The sequence below is a fragment of the Passer domesticus genome, chromosome 3 (assembly GCF_036417665.1).
Source record: "Passer domesticus isolate bPasDom1 chromosome 3, bPasDom1.hap1, whole genome shotgun sequence".
Classification (NCBI taxonomy): domain Eukaryota; kingdom Metazoa; phylum Chordata; class Aves; order Passeriformes; family Passeridae; genus Passer; species Passer domesticus.
The window spans coordinates 107,023,892-107,041,237 of NC_087476.1; the positions used below are offsets into that span (position 1 = coordinate 107,023,892).

A 17,346-nucleotide genomic window follows, 5' to 3' on the forward strand; every position below is an offset into this window, starting at 1 on the left:
ATGAGATGCATCATAATAATGCAGTAATTATTTTAAAGATGCCTGTCACTTTGACTACTTTGGCAAAAATATTCAGGATTGTTTGCTCTTGTTTCGAGAATGATAGAGAAAAATCAATAATCATTCATAGGCCTCTCAAATGAAATGGTTTCCATTAAGTACCAGATGCCAGTACAGCTTTTTGTGGATAGACTTGTCTATAGATATCCACGTATAAGAGAATAATATATTTTCAGAGTGGCACTAGCATAAACCATTTTAATTATATGACCTGTATCTCAATCAGATTTTGGCTGGGATAAATGTGAATTCTTAACTCCTCACTCACTGCTCCTGAAAACCAAAAAGGCAGTGCAGCCATTTTAGGCAGAAAATGAATGCTTTTATACCTAATAATCTCCTGAGTGAATCAGCTCAAGAAATTCCAAGACTTGGCACTCAGTGTAGGCACTCAGTGTAGGAACTCCAGTTAACTGAACAGAAGTATAAACCTGTAGTAGTCCAGAGCCAGTAGGAGCAAATCTACAACAAATGTAAACCAGTAGAAGGAGACAGAGCCACACTGTATGACCAGGGAATACAGAGCACAATCTGCACTGCATTAATGCTCTACATGGTTACAATCTTCTACAAACAGAGTTGGCTGAATCTGAACATTGATCAGCACATGCTGCATTTTCCTTTGATCTTGTAATTGAAACAAAATATTGGGTTTAGGAAATAAGACTCTGGCAACAATTTCTACCTAACATTTGGTAAATCAATTAGTCTATCAATCAAATCCCCTCTCTGTATTTCCTGGCCTGTGACATGTGAACACTGAGGTAAGAATGAACTAAACATATGTTAAGTGTTCTGACCTCCTTGTAGACATTTGGCATACCAGAATTGCAAAGTATTATTCTATTTAGGAGTGCATGTCTTGCTAATTCTCTGTTACCCTTCAGACTGTTCCATTTCTGAACATTTTGAAAAGAAAACTCTCCTAAATTCCCTTTTATTTACAGTGCATAATTTTGTACTTGTACTAGTAAAAATGAACATGAGAAAATAATTAAGACTGTGTTTTTTGAAAATAAGAAATGTCTAGGAAAATGCAGTGAAAAATTTTATTATTACACCACAATATTAGCACACAGTAGAGATACTATTCTCCACCCCAGTGATTCTACCACCTGTATGTGTCCCACATATGGCTGAAAGGCTCTTAAATAATCCCTGTGTTTGCTGCTTTTATAATACTCATAAAACCCAAGCTTTTATTCATTTGCAGCCACTTTTGATTGAAACTGAAAAGTTAAACCTTCAAATCTCCTAAAGAAAAAGGAGACAAGATGTAAACAAGTAACAATGTCATCTGAAGATCTTCAGATATGCTTCCAGCTGGGACTAGGGAGAAAAACTCTCATTTGCAGTACACACTGATCTAATTAGAACTGACATAGTATAGCACTTAGATTATGTAAACCAGCTTATTAAAAGGAAGCTCACTTTTGTGGTATTTTTAAAAGCATTGAAGGTGCAGGGAGGTGCACTGAAGCTAGGTAAGATCCCCAAGTTCTACTCCTGTTTCCCCTAGAGATATAACTCTACTTTTCCCAGCCTTGAACTTGTCCTTCTCCAGACAGGACCTGTTTTTCTCTTCCTCTAGACACTCTGCTGCTGAGCAAGCCAGCTCAGCACATTCCCTTCAGGCAACCAGCCACAACTTAGTCAGCTCCTGGTAACCTATAGCTGAGAGGAGGCCCTCTTCAACTATGATGAACTCCAGTGATCTTATCTTGGACGGATAGGCTGCAAAACCTGTTACAATAAGCTTCAGATGAGATTGTGAACAGGAGGCAAAAAGTGGTCTTTGGCAAGTAATGTCAATGCTGTTGATGCAGATACTGACTTCTGCTTTACTATTTATCAGAATGTAAAACCTGTAAAATGTGGATCTTATCTTTGACAGCCACAGATGTGTTGGTGCAATCTTCCAGTCGGTGAGCTCTTGCAGTGGAGAAATATTAATCACTGCATTTTGAACCAAGATTTATTTGCTGAAATCTTACAGAATCTTAGAATGGTTTGGGTTGGAATGGACCTTAGAGATCCTCTAGTTCCAATCCCCTGCCATGGGCAGGGACACCTTCCACTAGACCAGGTTGCTTAGAGCCCCTCCAACCTGACCTTGAACATTTCCAGGGATGGGACATTCACTTCCCTGGACAACCTGCTCCAGTGTCTCACCACCCTCACAGTCACTAATTTTTTCCTAATACCTGATTTAAAGCTACACTCAGTTTGGATCCATTCCCTCTTGTCCTGTCATCACACGCCCTTGTAAAAATCCTGCTCTTTCTTGTGGGTTCCCTTCAGGTACTGGAGGCCACAAATAGATCACCCCTAAGCCACTTCTTTTCCAGGCTGAACAACCAATTCCCTCGTAGCAGAGGTGCTCTGTCTTTCCAATCCTTGTGGTAGCCTCCTCTGGACTTGTGGAGAAACACAGTGGGAAACACAGCCAATAACACAACTGGAAACCAACTCTCACTTGAGGGTGAGGTGAAGATGTACAGAGTCAGGCAGGAACCAGTGCTGACCCCCTGGGATGACTCCATGCAATCTCTGGCTTTAGGAGGCCATCTCTACACACAGTTTGTGCCTCCCTTTTTCCAAGAAGCAACTGCAAGAGCTTGGGAACAGCTGGAGATATGTCATGCTGGCTGTTTACCTTCTCCACTCAGGAGCCAGAAGCTGGAAAGCATGTTCCTGCTTTAAAAGAGCATCTCCTTCCCCACTGCAGAATCTCGAAGATAAGGGCCCAATGTGTGTCTCAAACATGATAACTGCATGGCTGTGGAGCCAATGAATCAGACAGGAATCCCATCAGACAAGACTTCTTGGTAATAACAAAAGACTGTTGGTATTAATACACTGTGAAGAAGAACAAGTTGTGAGTGGAGAAGGGGGCCACGAGGAGGTAGAGCACCACTTTTCTCGGACACACATCCTTGCTTAAGTTCATGGAGATAAGCACAATAAGCACAGGAATGAGGCCAAGACGTGGGCATGGGCTGTAGGAGGGATCAAGGCCACTCAAGACCCTTGATAGAACAGACTGTGCACGGGAATTAATTTACACAGAAAGAGAGAAACGAGGCTTCAGGGCAGGGAAACCTAGCCATAAAATGTATCCGTGCCCTGAACATCAGCTGGATCCCTTTCACTCTCTCTTTCCCCTTTAATTCTTCTCTTCCTTTCTCTCTTCCGTCTCCCCCTTCCCCTTTACGCAAAACCCCCTGCCGTGCGCTTTTCGTGCATGCCAGCGACTAACTTACACCAGCTCCTCTGCCGAGCGCATGATTCCCTAATCAAATATTCCTGTTTTCTGCGGGCCCTAGTGCCCGGCTCCCTTCCGACCGAGCGCATTTACGAGGCTGGAATCGCTTCCCCTGCAGGCCGAGCGCCGCTTCCGCATCCCGCTCCGCTCCGACGTCACCGCCGGTGCCGGGCCCCAGCCCCGCCCGCTGCCGCCGTGCCCGGGAGCGCTCGCCGTGCCCGCCCGCCCGCCCGCAGGTAAGCGCGGCCACCCCCGGCTGCTTCCCGTGCCTTCGGGCCTGTCCCGAGGCCTTGGGAAGCGGGAATCCCGCTGTGCACGCGTTGTGGGCGCTGCTGGCGAGCATTCTGAACGCGGTTTGTGGAGTCGCGGCGTGGTTTGGGGTGGAAGGGATTTTAAAGATCGTGTCGTTCCGTCCCCTCTGCTGTGGGCAGGGACGCCTTCCGCTACAGGCGAGGTGGCTTAGAGCTCCATCCGGCCTGGCCGTGAATGTTTGATGTATGACGTGTTTACGACTGGCTCTCACGTGTAGGTGAGAAAAACAACATGGGCTGTAGGCTTTTTTTGCCTTTTTTGAGGATGGATGTTTACTGTAGGCAGTAAACGGTTACATTCCTGTTAAAAACTGGGAAAGTAGTGTTGCGATTTGAGGAGCCTTGGGAACTTAGCAAAGTTTTTCAAAGAGAAGGTACAGTGTGCATATACAGGCTGTGAGCGCAGTTAAGCAGCACCTGACAGAAGGGCAGGTGGCACTTAAAGTTATGAGTACCCTGTAGTGAAACATCTCTAGCTCTCCTGTTGCTGCAAAGGTCAAAATGTCCCCTTCCTTACACTTTGTCACAGCTTTCTGACCACAAGCTTAGCTGCTGCCAGCATTATGGAATGGGCTTCCAGTAGCAAATTAAACTTTAGATGATGCCGATTAAAAGGCCTCATTTTTGAGACAAACAGAAATGGAAGAACTGGATTTTAGAATCAGCATTGAAATGTGTCTGGCACATTTCTTGGTTTTAAAAGTATAAAAAAACACTGCAAATTTGAAATACCTGGGTATTGCTAATCCTGTGGCAGTATGACCATTGGTAAAGAAATGAGAAAACACTCAACCCAAAGCTCTTCTCCAGAGTGTGAGAAATTTGAAAGTAATTGTTAGAATTTTCAGGCTTCATGTCAGAAAAGCAGTGTACAAGTCACACAAACCTTTATGATAGGTGCCTTTCTCTTGGAAGTGGCTTAAGATTTTTAACATTGTTTTTTTCATCTGTGGTCTGCTTTTCCTCTAAATAAATAAACAGAACACCAGAATGGACTGGCCACCGTAGCTCCAGGCAGATTTTTTTTTTTCCTGAATCAGTAAAGTTGATGCTAAGAGCACAAACATCCCACAATTACTAAATTATATTGAACCAAAAAATGGGTGAACATTCTTCTAATAGTGAACAGCCAAATAAAAATAATAGTTAGCACAGCCAAATAAAACCCAGCCAAAAATACATGTGAATTGCTGTTCAAAATGGTACAGAGAGGCACTACACAAATTGCAAATACAGAAAATTACATTCTAGTAAAGGAAGTGCTTTTTCATGTGTTGTGGAACTAGTGGCTAAAGGAAACTAGGTCAGCAGTTTAAAGGGATTGGAAAAACCTCTTGGCTTTAATTCTGGGTATTCATATTCATGGTGCTGATATCCGTGGAGAGTGGCAGCAGGTTTTAGAAGTAGTAAACTCTCCATAGTTTGCAAGTATACAGGAGGTGCACACTGCAGGCAGGTCACTTCCTGTTGCTGGAAATTTGTAGGACAGAAGTATTCAGTATTGATTGTTGTCCCCACTGTGTGTAAACTGATTTGTCCAAGGAGGCAGTCTTTTGCTGCACAAGAAGTTCCTGGTAGGTTTTTTTCCTCTATGCAATTAGTAAATATGCATGAAAAGAAGAAATAATCTAATTACCTAATCTGATTTTTATTAGGTGAAAAATCTGAAAAAAATAAAGGATCTGAGCTAAGTATAAAGAAAAGGCCTTTTAGTCCTTAAGGAATACACAAGAATTTACATGATGAGTGGATTGCAATATTTAGCAGAATGCTAAATGGCTTTTTTGTCTTCTGTATACACAATACAAAATATTTCAAATACAATTTTTATCCCAAACGTACAGATTTAATTCCAGTTGAAAACCACATTCATGATGCTAACACTGAGCATTTTTCATTTCTGCTTAAGTGGTTTCCTATTGCCATGTTGACATATCCGTGTAGCTTCCACTGTGTTCACAATATATCTTAAGCAAAAGATACCTAGCGGTACTTCTCTCACAGAGGTGCTTCTGGCCTAATTAGAGTTTTTATCTTTCAGTGTGACTGGGCTTTGCTGGGGTGTGAGCAGGAAGGGAAGTTTGGTTTTGCTTTTTAAGCCAGCTGGCAACTGCTTTTGAAGGCTTGTGTTAAATCACCTCTAGATACATTAAAAGATTATTCATAAAAGCCACCTGAAAATTGACTGCAATTTCTATTTTTCCTGGGTATGCTTTTCTTAAAAGGGTCTGTAGTTCTTCTCTTCTTTCTCCTGGAAGATAAATATAGCTAATTTTGTTAGTAGTATTGTCCACAAGCATCTGTATTCTGTTTTTATTTAAAATACCTTCATATGGCATTTAACTTGGTTGTATCTTGGATCAATAGTCATGTTAACACTACAGCAAGCTGCCTTTGATTGTCACCTGTGTAGTTGTTTTTATAGTCTGCAGAAGATGACATATTTTCTCTTTCTCCTTTTCATGTTTGTGTCTTTTCCGTGTTCATTAATAATGTCTGATATTTCCCTCCCTTTTTGCAGTTTGTATTACCTGCTTTGGTTTATAGTATATTGATATGTTGACTACAAAGAGAACAAGGTGTTCCTTGTGTTCTAAACAGAAAATGCAATCCTTTTTCTGAATAAATGAGAATTTATTCAGAATTTTTCAGAAATTTTACAATATTCAGAAATTTTGCACCTATGGAAACTAATAAACTTTTCTTTTTTAAACAGACCTAAATGCAATGCATAAATTTTCTCATGAAAATGGTTTACTTTTGCAGTCTAAAGTCCTTTTCTTCCTCAAATACATATTCTTATGGTTTGTTTTTTTTTTCCCAAAAATTACATGGCAGCTCAGGGTTATTAAAAGGGAGGTTTGTTTCTAGTAAGTTGGTGTTAGGAAGTTGTGCAGCATTTTTCATCACAGTTTTTTCCCTCAGTGTCCTTAATCAAAGTAGTAAATTTCTTTTGTATTTTATGTTTATGGGTTATGAACCTTTTTGTGCATTCTCAAAATTTAAGATCTTTGAAGTGTTACCATTGTAACACAACCACAGGTTATGTGTTCTGCATCATAGGTCTTACTGCTTGATAATGAAAACTCTGTCTTATTTCCTTTAAAATTCCCCATTGTTTGCATTACTTATCTAGCTAGAATTTTTTATTACTTCTCTTATCTGAATATTTCTACAATGGTTAATTTTTAAAGTGAGAACTCAGTGCCAAATAAAATCTGGTTGAAAGTCAGTAAATTCAAATCAGAAAATCTGTCTAATTAACATTGTCTTCAGGGACTGACTTAAGTTTTTGCTTATTCAAAATACAAAAAGAAACACTTGAAGAACTTTGAGGAAAAATTTGTTTGTTATTTAATAACTGAAACATAACTCCTGAGGGCAGTATAGCTTTTGGGTATGTTTAGAGAGTCGTGGAGTTCCCTTCTGTCCTTGGCTTTGTCATTGTGCAGGTGTGAGCACACAACCCGTGTGTTGATTTTGGCAGAAACAGTTTTGTGGAGTTTCTAGTGTACACGTTTTCTAATGTAGTTTGCTCTTGCTAAGGTTACCAAAATTATTTTAGGCTGTTGACTTTTGCCTCATTGTTGGCATGTATATCCTTCTTAGAGATTAGTTATGCTGAAACAGCAGTGTAATGAAAAGACAGAGGTCCCTACACAGCAGGAGTAGGAACTTGCTAGTTCCTGTTGAAGTGAACAGAAAACACAAGTTTAATAAATTCTTCCCGCTCCCCAGGCAGAAGCAGCAGACTTAGCAGTGAAGGGTTCTGTACACAGGCTAAAGGGCAGCCTTGTTCCATTGAAGTTCGATTGTTGGGGGTTAAGATTTTTCCTTTTCTTTCTTTTTTCTTTCTCCCATGGAATTTTGTCCCATTTGTTGTAGGAGACAGTGACAAGTGGTACTTATGAGAGACAAAAGAAATGGCCAAGGTGGGGAAGGGTGCGGCTGGCCACTCTCTTACCTCAGGGGCTTTTTCTTGGGGAGAGCAGAGATATGGTGAGATTCTGGCTGGGGTGTGAGGGGCTGGGCTTCCTCCCGGCTCTCTCCCTGTCGGAGGAGGGACAGACGGACAGCCGGTCTGTGGTCGCTGCCTGGAGGATTTGCTGCCACTACGGGGCTTTTGTCCTCCCACTGCTTCTCCTACCGCAGGTGAGCCTTTGCTCGTAAGAGCAGCTGATGAACTGGGACCTAATTAACACCCGATCCGACTGGAGAGGACCCTCGCCACCTACCCGGGTGCCTCAGGGGAAAACCCGGGACCCTGACCCTCTCCCGCATCCCTAGGGCGCGTCTCCCCGGCTGCTGCTGCCCAGCCTCGCTGTTTTCTGACGCTGCCTCGGGCTTTTTTGCTACACTGCTGCGGGGGTTTTCTGCTACATTTTGTTTTGCCCCCGGGTGTGCCTGCCCCTGCAGTTCCCACTGCAGCTTCGCCGTCCGCCCCGCCATCACGGCGTGAGGGGGACGCGGCCGAGCTGGCGGCGCAGCGCCCCCTGCAGGCGCGGGGCGATGGCTGCGCCCGGCCGGCAGCCAGCAGCGCCCCCGCCGGCCGGGAGCGGAACTGCACCCCGGGACAGCGGCTGCGGCCCTCAGCGGCCGGGCCGCGTCTGTGCTCTGCCGCTGCTGCTTTTGTGCGCCTTGTTATCCCCGTACAGACCAGTAAAGGTCTGTCAGTGCTTTCCCATGTTTTCATCCCCATGTTTTCAAATTTATAGTAATTTGGAGGGAAGTGGATCGTATTTTTCCACTCCGAAGGAGGTTCCTGCCTTCTTTGGCAGACACCTGTCTTTCAAACCAAGACACCGATGCAGATTTTTCCTTTTCCTTGCTAATAGTGTCGAGTAAATACTCAGTAAATGTGAGGATAAACATAATTCTTTCTGGTTCATGAGACAGCAAGGATAGCAAAATGTATTTCAGACCGTATTTGTTATCTTTTCCTTCTATGTTCCTATTCTTATTCTGTCTTATTCCCTAAGTTAAGTTATTCCCTAACTCGGTATACTGAAAAGAATTTCAAATATGTGACTGTTTATCCTTGTAAACCACCTCCAATTAATTTTGGTAACACATACTTGCTACAGGCTTTTGTTAGTTCTCTTTTTTGTTCTTGCTGGTGCTGGATACACTGATTAAGGGAGAGAGAGAAGTTGGAATTTATCACTATGTTCATGCCTGCCTGTCAAATCAAGACCATAGTAGGAAGGTTAAGTACTGCAGTGATGGAAAGATCTGTAGGTGATTGCTGGGTTGGATTACCTCTCTCCCTGTTTGTGTAAGTGTAGGGAAAATGTGTTGACACACACCTTCTAACCAACTTGGCTGTATTAACGACCAGGAAAATCTAGTTGCTTTTGTAGTTTTGAGGCTTTTTAATGCTGTATTATATGACCAAAAATTAAAAACAAACATTGTTTCTGAACCTTTTTAATCAACCTAACATGGCAGATTACAAAGCAAGTGGCCAGGAGGGTAGAACGAAACACAAACAGTGTTATTGTAAATGTCAGAAATAATTGTATTGGTATTTTGCCTTTCTGTGGGCAGCAACTTGTGGATGCAGCTCAGCTTTCTTCCTTGGGTCTGCCACAGCTGACAGAAGTAATCCTTATGTGTGTGGTGTGTGGGTTACGTGCTGGGGTGGGAGGGGACCTTTAGCATGGTTGGCACTGTGATTCTGAACTCCGTGTGAAAACCAGCTCTGACCAGGATGAGCAGCCATGCAGCTGAGTAGGATTATAATTCTTAACTGTGCAAACAATAGTGGTGAAACTGGGCTTGTTAGCTGCCTGATCACATTTCTGAAATCACACGGTGTGGTTAAAACTGAAGTTGCAGACAAGCTTGAGTAGCTCCACACCGTTTTTTCTCACAATCATTCTTTCTTTTTGACCTGCAAGAGACAATATAAATAAAGAGAAACCTCTCTCACACATCCCATGCTCTTGCCAGGGAAAGGGAAAGATCAAATCGTTATCTAAAACAAACTGCAAAGATGTGACAGCTCTTTGCTGTTTGTACTGACTGTGTGGCTTGGTGTTCATAGATAAAGTGCAGCCTCTGTATTCAGCACCTGGAGAGTGGGATTATCACTCTGAGTCTAAGAAAAGTCTGCAGTGATCCAGGTGCTCCCACTGTTCTTGATGCAGCTCACCAAATAGGCAGGAAAACTACATATTTCTTCTCTTCTTTCCTTAGAACATTTGAAAAGTTGCTCAGTAGATGATGTAGAAAATAACATAGCTATAAGTAACATTAACTCCCCAATATAATACCTGATTTATAATGTGAGAGGAATTAAAGATATTGATTATAAACCAGCAGCCAGATGGCTTGGCGGTAGCCATACCATGGTACTGTGAATTCTGGGAACAAAAAAGGGGTGCTTTGGGACTTTTCACCTCTTATTTCCCAATTGCTGTGCACTGATGTGTTGACAAGATTGCAAGAGTATTCTGAAATCCCAAAATCAACTCAGCTTTGTTACAGGTAGAGTTATATATACAGGGTTCACAAGAGGAATTTTTTGGACCTACTCCTAAATGAACTGACCATGACATAACTGGTGCTGAAGTACTGCCTCTTCCTAAGACAGACTGAAGCTGTGTCTCCATTGGTTTGGTTTGTGGTTTGGGGTTTTTTTTTTGTTAGTTAGTTAGTTTTGGTTTTATTTTTCCTGGTGTCCTGCCTGCTGCTTGGTGTAGCTCTTTCTGTAGTGTGATTTATAGAGCATTTATTTTAAACATGAAAATAATTTCTTTCTATCACAGATCATAAAAGCTAAATACTGTTTTAGGACTGTTGCAAGAATAGGTACTAAAGTCAAGTAAATTGTAATGCTCCTTCATGCCATTTTGCACAGGAGTTAGGAGATATCTCAGATATTGCAGGACCTTTAACAATGTTGCTGCTGGCATTACCTGCTAGAACTCTTCATATGTAGGCTTTTCTTATAATGTTTAATGAATGAATGCTAATGCTTTGTGTTGTAAATTGCAGTCTTTTAAGTACCTACAGTCTGTAGGTACTTAATGAAAACGATTATTATTTTTGTTTCCACTTTCCAGATGGAAATGTCAGAAGATGAGAATAACACGGAAGAATACCCCACTGAAATTCATGATTATCTCAGAGCATTTGAAAAGTCTCTTGGTTCTGTAGATGAGATGCTGAAGACAATGATGTCAGTTTCTAGGAGTGAGCTTTTGCAAAAGGTAACTTATCTTCCTTTTGAAACTCTTTTCCTTGTTAATACACAAATACTTGGCAGCCTGAACTGAAATAAAAGGGTCTGTCAGGCCAGCCACTGCACTGAGAAATAACAAAAATTACTCCTACACTTGACACTTACTGTTAAGTCCTTTCATTTCTAAGAAATCCAGATGGTCTTACAAGCTCAACAATGCAACACATGCTCTTCCAAGCTGATAATTGATAACTTTACCAGTGAGTCATTTAGTTCAGGGACATTATAGCTTATTCCTGACCTTCCTGAACATGCTTGTCCATTATGGAGAGGTCACTCACATTTTTGACTCAAAACAAACTGAGTGGAACTGGTATAGCCAGCAGATGTGAAGGTGAACTGGCAGAAGTGAGAATTGATCTGATTCCAGAAGTCTAGACTTGCACAACCTGAACTGTCTCCTCTAGCTATGCCATAAGCCTGCAAAATGTGGCTTTTTATCAGAGCAAGGTAGTGCCTGAGAATTTCATATAAGCATCTCTGTCTTGTAACATGTAAAGCCTAATTTCTGTCTGAAGGGCAAGAAAAAGGCAACACATGAGGGAACTTCTTTATCCTGTGAGGATTTCTTACACAAATAAATTATACAGAAAACAATCTTGACAACACAGATCTTTTGACAGTATCCATGTTAGAACTAGTGAGCTCTACAATGATGTTATCAGAGTTTCTGGAAGTCATGTAGGACTAAAATAATAAATTGACTTTGACAGTCAAGGGAAACAACACCCTTTCATTACCTTTATCCTTCCTTTGCTTTATATCCATAAGTATTCTGACATGCATTGAGGACAGAGTCTGCCATGTGTAGTGTTAACATTCATTGATTGTGTATTGATGTTTGTGTTTCAGCAACTTTTAAGCTTTTTTTCCCCTTCCATTGATAGCAACAACTATTTTGAATTGAGTTTCTGTGGAAAAATGGGGACTTAATTTCTGATTATGGGAGCAGTAGTCCAAGAGCTTCATGCTAAGAGATTTTGCTTTTGGTTGTATGGGACTGTGGCATTGAACTTCAGAATGGGAGAATTACATGAATGCTCAGAGAGGAGAGAATGAGTGGTCCTGTGATGGCATGGAAATAAGCAAAAATGTGCTCCTTCAGTGTGTATTCTTTTATTAATACATTTGCAATTATAAAATGTGCACATTACCACAATCTGTGCATATCTTGCTTAAAATTCTTCAAATATGATTTTTTTTTCATTCTAGTTAGATCCTCTTGAGCAAGCAAAGCTGGATTTGGTTTCAGTGTACACATTAAATTCTATGTTCTGGGGTAAGTATGTGGTAGAAAGGAAAACATAGTATTTATGATTACCATTTGAACAGCTAGACAGCCACAAGCACTAAATAGTCATATCTCATAGCCAAATAATTAAAAACTTTTAATTACCCTGAGGACCCACATTATTGCCATCCATAGGGTAAATGATGTTGAAATTCCAAATCAGAAATCTATATTTAGAAAAGCTAATTTTGTACATGTGTGAGTGTGTTTCTGGTTCCTTTGTGGCAACCTTTTCTGTTCTTTAAAGGACTGAAAGTTTAACCATTTTAGTTGTTGGGGGTATTTTAGCTGCAATATTTAATAATAATAGTTTGTCAGATACTTAATGACATCGTTAACAATTCTTATTAATGATTTTGTGTTTTGATTTTCCTATGTGACTGCTTGATAGGATCCTCAGTCATAGACAGCCTTCAGTTTCAAAACAATCTTGTTTTTTTCTTGTAGTATACTTGGCTACCCAGGGAATCAATCCAAAGGAACATCCAGTGAAACAAGAACTGGTGAGTTGCTTACCCTGCATGCATCCTACTTGTGCAGAATGGTTAGCCCAAATAGAAGTTTAAAAATGTTTATATCTACATTTAAAAATGATGCATTGCTCAAATGGCATGCATGTGCTACATGGTGTTATATAACTATTTATATGCCTGCTGGGCTCTCTAAATTAAGAAAGTAAATTTTTTTTTTGCTTTTAAACAGTACTGTTTAAAGTAAAGTTGTAGAGTCTGCTGAAATTAGAAAAGGATGATGAATGATATCATCTTTTCTTTTTTTCCGCTTTTGGTCGAGAATTGGATTCTGTGCAGAGCAGCTTTTCACTTGTATCTGTTAAAAGGAAAAATGTTGCAGGCCTGATAATAATTTATAACTTCCAGTATGGCATTTTTTATTTCTTATAAATACTTGGAATCATGTTAATTTCTGAGGCTGCCTTTTCTTACTTTTGTATGACTCTAAAAGTAGTGTGGTTGATTTACTAGCGAAGACGGGAAAGTGCCCCCTCCCCTTCTAAGCCCTCCAATAATTCATTTTCTCAGCAGTAAAGAATCCAGTTCAGCAACAAAGCTAAAAGCTTTTTTGGCACCAGTTGTATGTGTATTGTCCAGTAATTCTGCATTAGTGACATATTTACGACCTATAATAAATCTTTAGTTTTGTCTTTATATTCCATTTAGATGCATGACTACAGTATAGAAGGCCAGCTATCTTGAAAATTCTGCTGACTGAAAAAAACCAAATCATTTAGCCTGAAGAAAAAACAGAGATCAAAACTTCTCACTACTCATTTTAATTCCTGAATAAATGAAAATATTAAATCTCAGCAGATGTAAAATAGTTAGCTTAAATGTAATCCTTATATAACCAGTGAAATGGGAGAGAGAACTAAAAATGTGGAAAGCTAGCCTGAATATCAAGAATAGTTCTATTTTTAAATTTGTGAGGTTTTCAGTAGTCTAGACTGTATCATATTAAAAATGCATCATTAATTCTTCACAAGCTTTCTGTCAGTTTTTTGTTCCTCCTATATTGTATAGTGTCTGAATATCTTGTTAATTTAGTGATACTAAGAAATTTTATCTCTTCTGCTGTGGATATTTTATGTTTGTATTTTGCTTCACAACTGTTGTTTTAACTCTGAAGAAAGAGTGAATGTTTTCCTAGCCTAGATTGTTACTCAGGTCTCTTTTCCTTTTGCAAGTATCGAGGTTGAATGAATGCACATTTCTTCCTTCCAAAGGCTTTGTGATGTTTTATTCATGTGGAAAGGGAATTAAAAAAGACTGTTCTGTCATGATTATTTTGTTTGTAGAATTGCTCTCCTTGTGTACATACAGGTATTCAAACTGTATTAACAAAACTCACACTCAGGCTATCAGAATTCATTTCTTATGTCAAGTTGACATTTTCCAGCTCCTTTTTCCCATGTTAATACATGTAGGTTTGCCATCTGTTCTCATTAGCCATCTCAGTCACCAAAGAAATATTATGGCCAATCATGATTTCAGACCCTGTAAAGCCCTCCTTGTTAAAGCTGTGTTTTTGATTCAGAAAGAGTGGCCAACTTTTTGACAGTTGCTTAAAATGATCACTGAAAAGTTGAAAATCAGTTCTGTAGTGTAAGTCTTGTAACTTTTGTTCCAGTTTCAAAGAGGTGGCAGTGGCTGTGGGAAATGTGTGGGTTACATATCAAAATTTATTTTAGCAGTATCCACAAGTGTTCTGTTAATCCACATTCGTAATTCAGGTATCAGGTAGAGCACTACATATTTGTGTACATATATATGTATATTACTGTTGTTTGTATGACAGTAACATCCAAAGGCCCTATAGTTAAAGGCCATATTAGGCTAAATATGCATACCTGAAATCTGTAAACCAAATTGTTAAATATTTTGCAGAGTTATTCTGAGTGTACTTCCTTATCAGTGAAGAGAAGCAGGCACTTATCAGAGGGGGATTCCCATCTTAAAGCTGCTTAATACCCTCTCAAAGTAATTTTCTTTATTTGTTGCAGAAGCAGATGAGGATGAGTAGGCACATAAATGACATTGTTAAGCTGGGAGTGTATGCTTTTGTGGGGCTGAATCCGGGTCATAGTTTGGTCAAAAAAAAAAATAACCCCATAAACACCATATAACTGGTAGGCCAAGATAGGATCAAGTAAGCGTGCCCTTTTCCCTGGATATAGGCCTGTATTGTTATTTATGGCCATAAAATGAACTTCTGATGTGGCTGGAAATTCATCAGGCTGTCCTAAATAAGTTCTTTGATAAGACCCTTTGACAATTTCAGGAACTTAACCCCTAGACTTCTGGGTAGTTGCATGTGTGATGCTTGTACCACCTTCAATTTTGTGTAAGATGCCTTTTTAGCTTTGCTTGGACTTGCTGAATTTTTTTTTTTTTTTTTTTTTGTGGACAGCAGTCAGGAAGTATAATGCATCCATAAATGTGTCAAATACCAAAATATTATTTTGGCATCTTTATGTAGGTCAAATTCCAAACTGAGTTCATTTTCTGACTTTGCTTGCAAGAACAGTTCCCATATCTCTGCAAATTAGATGCAGAGTCTGCATCTCTGTAGGACTTTGTGTTCCTGTTATAGTGGGTGTCATGCAGATGGTGTGGTAGCTACCCATTATGGAAAATATGCTAAAGGGAAGTCTCAAGTTTGCAAAGGGCCTGGTATATTTATTTAAGTAATACTATTCTTCTAGTTATTATAGTTCTAGAAGTGTACAGTGTGGAGAACTTCTATTCATTGATTCATTTTAGCAGTAATCTTGAGAGAATGGTTTGAAATACTTTTTTTTTTTTTTCTCCCTAGGAGAGAATAAGAACATACATGAACAAGGTCAAAGAAATAGCAGACAAGAAAAAGGCATCCAAACTCGATAAAGGAGCTGCTTCTAGATTTGTAAAAAATGCACTCTGGGAACCAAAAGCAGAAAATGAACATACTTCGAAAAGTCCTGCTAAAGGAAAAAAGAGACAGAGGGACTAAATCTATTTTTGCCCTCATAAGAATTGCAGACACCTAGAACTTACTTGGAAATGTTTTGCATACTGCATGCATCTCATAGAAGTGCTGGATAACAGATTAATTTACAAATTTTACAGGATTGTATTTTGTCCAGAACACTTGTCACTGAGGTGATCACATTTAATGTGTATCAAAAAGTGCCACTTGATGCACACTGGACATTTCATTACTCAAATGATAATGACCTGACATATACTTGCTGGTAAAAAATACTTGTGATGTTTTGTTTATAATGCCTATGAATTCATATTTTTTAATGATTTATTGACACTTTTTTATATGTCCTCAATCTCCTCAGTATTAAAAAGTTTTAAACACTGCTATCCAGTCTGTGGTGTTTATGACAGAGCATTGTGTGAAATGCCATATTTTTAGAGTTTTGTAAGGTTTATTCACTGTGTTAAACTCTTTTCAGCTTGAAGATGTGCAATTTTCCCTTTCTTCTGTTGCCTCTGAGAAAGCAGGGCTTCAAGGGCCACAAGTTAACACTCTGGATTCTGCTCTAAGCCTGTGTCTAGTCAGTGCAAAAGTTTGATATCTCCTAAGGGCAGTTTGTAGGGTCCAAAGAAAAGGAGCAGGCTGGAGGTGGCTATTAGGAAACTGCACATGCAGGAGCTTGATGGAATTTTGGCTGCAGTTCTCATCCCTTAGTGCTAATACTGGGAGGAATGTGCTCTGGGGTGGCCATCTATTGGTGTTTCTCAAGTCTTCATTAGGGAAATCACCCTCTGGTGCAATAAAAATTACTGCTCCATCTTGGAAATACCGTGTTTTTCCTCAAAATGTGAAGATTAGTTGTTTAGGAAGGGCGGGGTGCTAGGTGAGTTCAGTTTTCAATATGCTGCAATGCAAAGCTCAATTATCTGCCCAAAAGCTATTTAACAATTATGAAGGAAAAATAGATTATTTAGCTCAACAAAATGCAGTATGGGTAGCAGTCCATACAAATGTTTGGGAAATGTTTTTAGTGCGAAGGACTAAATGATAAGAACAAACCTCTAGCACTGCAAGCTGAATGATGTTCAGTGGATGGTTGCTGTCCTTGGCATTGTACTGCAGCAGGCAATGCAGAGCGTGAACTAAACTGAATTAGGTATTAAAATGAAGGTTTTTCCCTAATTATTATCTAAAAATACACATTGAAAGGAAAAATGCAATGCATTGACAAGTTTATTAAACTCATTACATGTCTAGAAACTTTTTTAGTGACAGGTGTGAGTTTACATATTTCTGTTTACAATAAACTCTTCAGATAAATAGCAATGCCTTCAAGCCATCTAACAAGAGAACTGTTTAGATGTGGGTACCTAACCTTGCTGCCTCAAATCCACAGGACTGCTTATGTGAGTATACATGTCAAAGGCCTATAAAAAGCTAAAATGACAGTGCTTTATTTCTTCAGGTTAATGTCATGCTTGTGTCAAATGAAGGAGGTCCTGGACTTGGGAGGCAAAAAAAAAAAAAAAAAAAAAAGAGGTTTTTTTTTTTGTTTGTTTGGTTTTTTGTTTGTTTGGGTTTTAGTGTTTTGGGGGTTTTTTTGTTTGTTTGTTTGGGGTTTTTTTTGGGGGGGGGTGGTGTTTTTTGTTTTGCTTTGTTAAGGTTAAAAATTGTCAAGACCCAAAGTGTG

At 39.7% G+C, this 17,346-nt stretch overlaps 1 protein-coding gene and 1 long non-coding RNA gene across 14 annotated transcripts in view; one reads left to right on the forward strand and one right to left on the reverse strand.

Moving 5' to 3' along the window:
• Positions 1-3,533, reverse strand: part of LOC135297406 (uncharacterized) — an 11,337-nt gene extending 7,804 nt beyond the window's left edge. For 5 of the 11 annotated variants that reach the window (XR_010359406.1, XR_010359415.1, XR_010359411.1 and 2 more), the window contains exons 1-2: positions 3,324-3,480; positions 390-2,919 (exon numbers count right to left, since the gene is read on the reverse strand). This is a non-coding gene — a long non-coding RNA (uncharacterized LOC135297406). Of the gene's footprint in view, positions 1-389; positions 2,920-3,323 lie in introns of all 11 variants that reach the window. The other 6 variants (XR_010359410.1, XR_010359407.1, XR_010359405.1 and 3 more) reach the window with 4 other exon arrangements.
• C1D (C1D nuclear receptor corepressor) lies at positions 3,476-16,042 on the forward strand. 3 transcript variants are annotated; one of them, XM_064414913.1, is made up of 5 exons: positions 3,476-3,561; positions 10,704-10,850; positions 12,095-12,161; positions 12,621-12,676; positions 15,504-16,042. In XM_064414913.1, the coding sequence occupies exons 2-5, from the start codon at positions 10,704-10,706 to the stop codon at positions 15,678-15,680; spliced, it is 447 nt and encodes a 148-aa protein (XP_064270983.1). In that variant the 5' UTR covers positions 3,476-3,561; the 3' UTR covers positions 15,681-16,042. The 3 variants fall into 3 exon arrangements, with proteins under 3 accessions (XP_064270983.1, XP_064270984.1, XP_064270982.1); XM_064414914.1 differs by lacking the exon at positions 3,476-3,561 and adding an exon at positions 3,718-3,854; XM_064414912.1 differs by lacking the exon at positions 3,476-3,561 and adding an exon at positions 8,221-8,301.
• The last annotated feature ends 1,304 nt before the right edge of the window (positions 16,043-17,346 follow it).

What these genes read in the sequence shown, in the direction of transcription:
- C1D (XM_064414913.1), top strand. Translation starts at nt 10,704, where the DNA reads ATGGAAATGTCAGAAGATGAGAATAACACGGAAGAATACCCCACTGAA. An exon ending in GGAGTGAGCTTTTGCAAAAG is followed by an intron (nt 10,851 to 12,094) that starts GTAACTTATCTT and finishes TTTTCATTCTAG; the next exon opens with TTAGATCCTCTTGAGCAAGC. An exon ending in ATTAAATTCTATGTTCTGGG is followed by an intron (nt 12,162 to 12,620) that starts GTAAGTATGTGG and finishes TTTTTCTTGTAG; the next exon opens with TATACTTGGCTACCCAGGGA.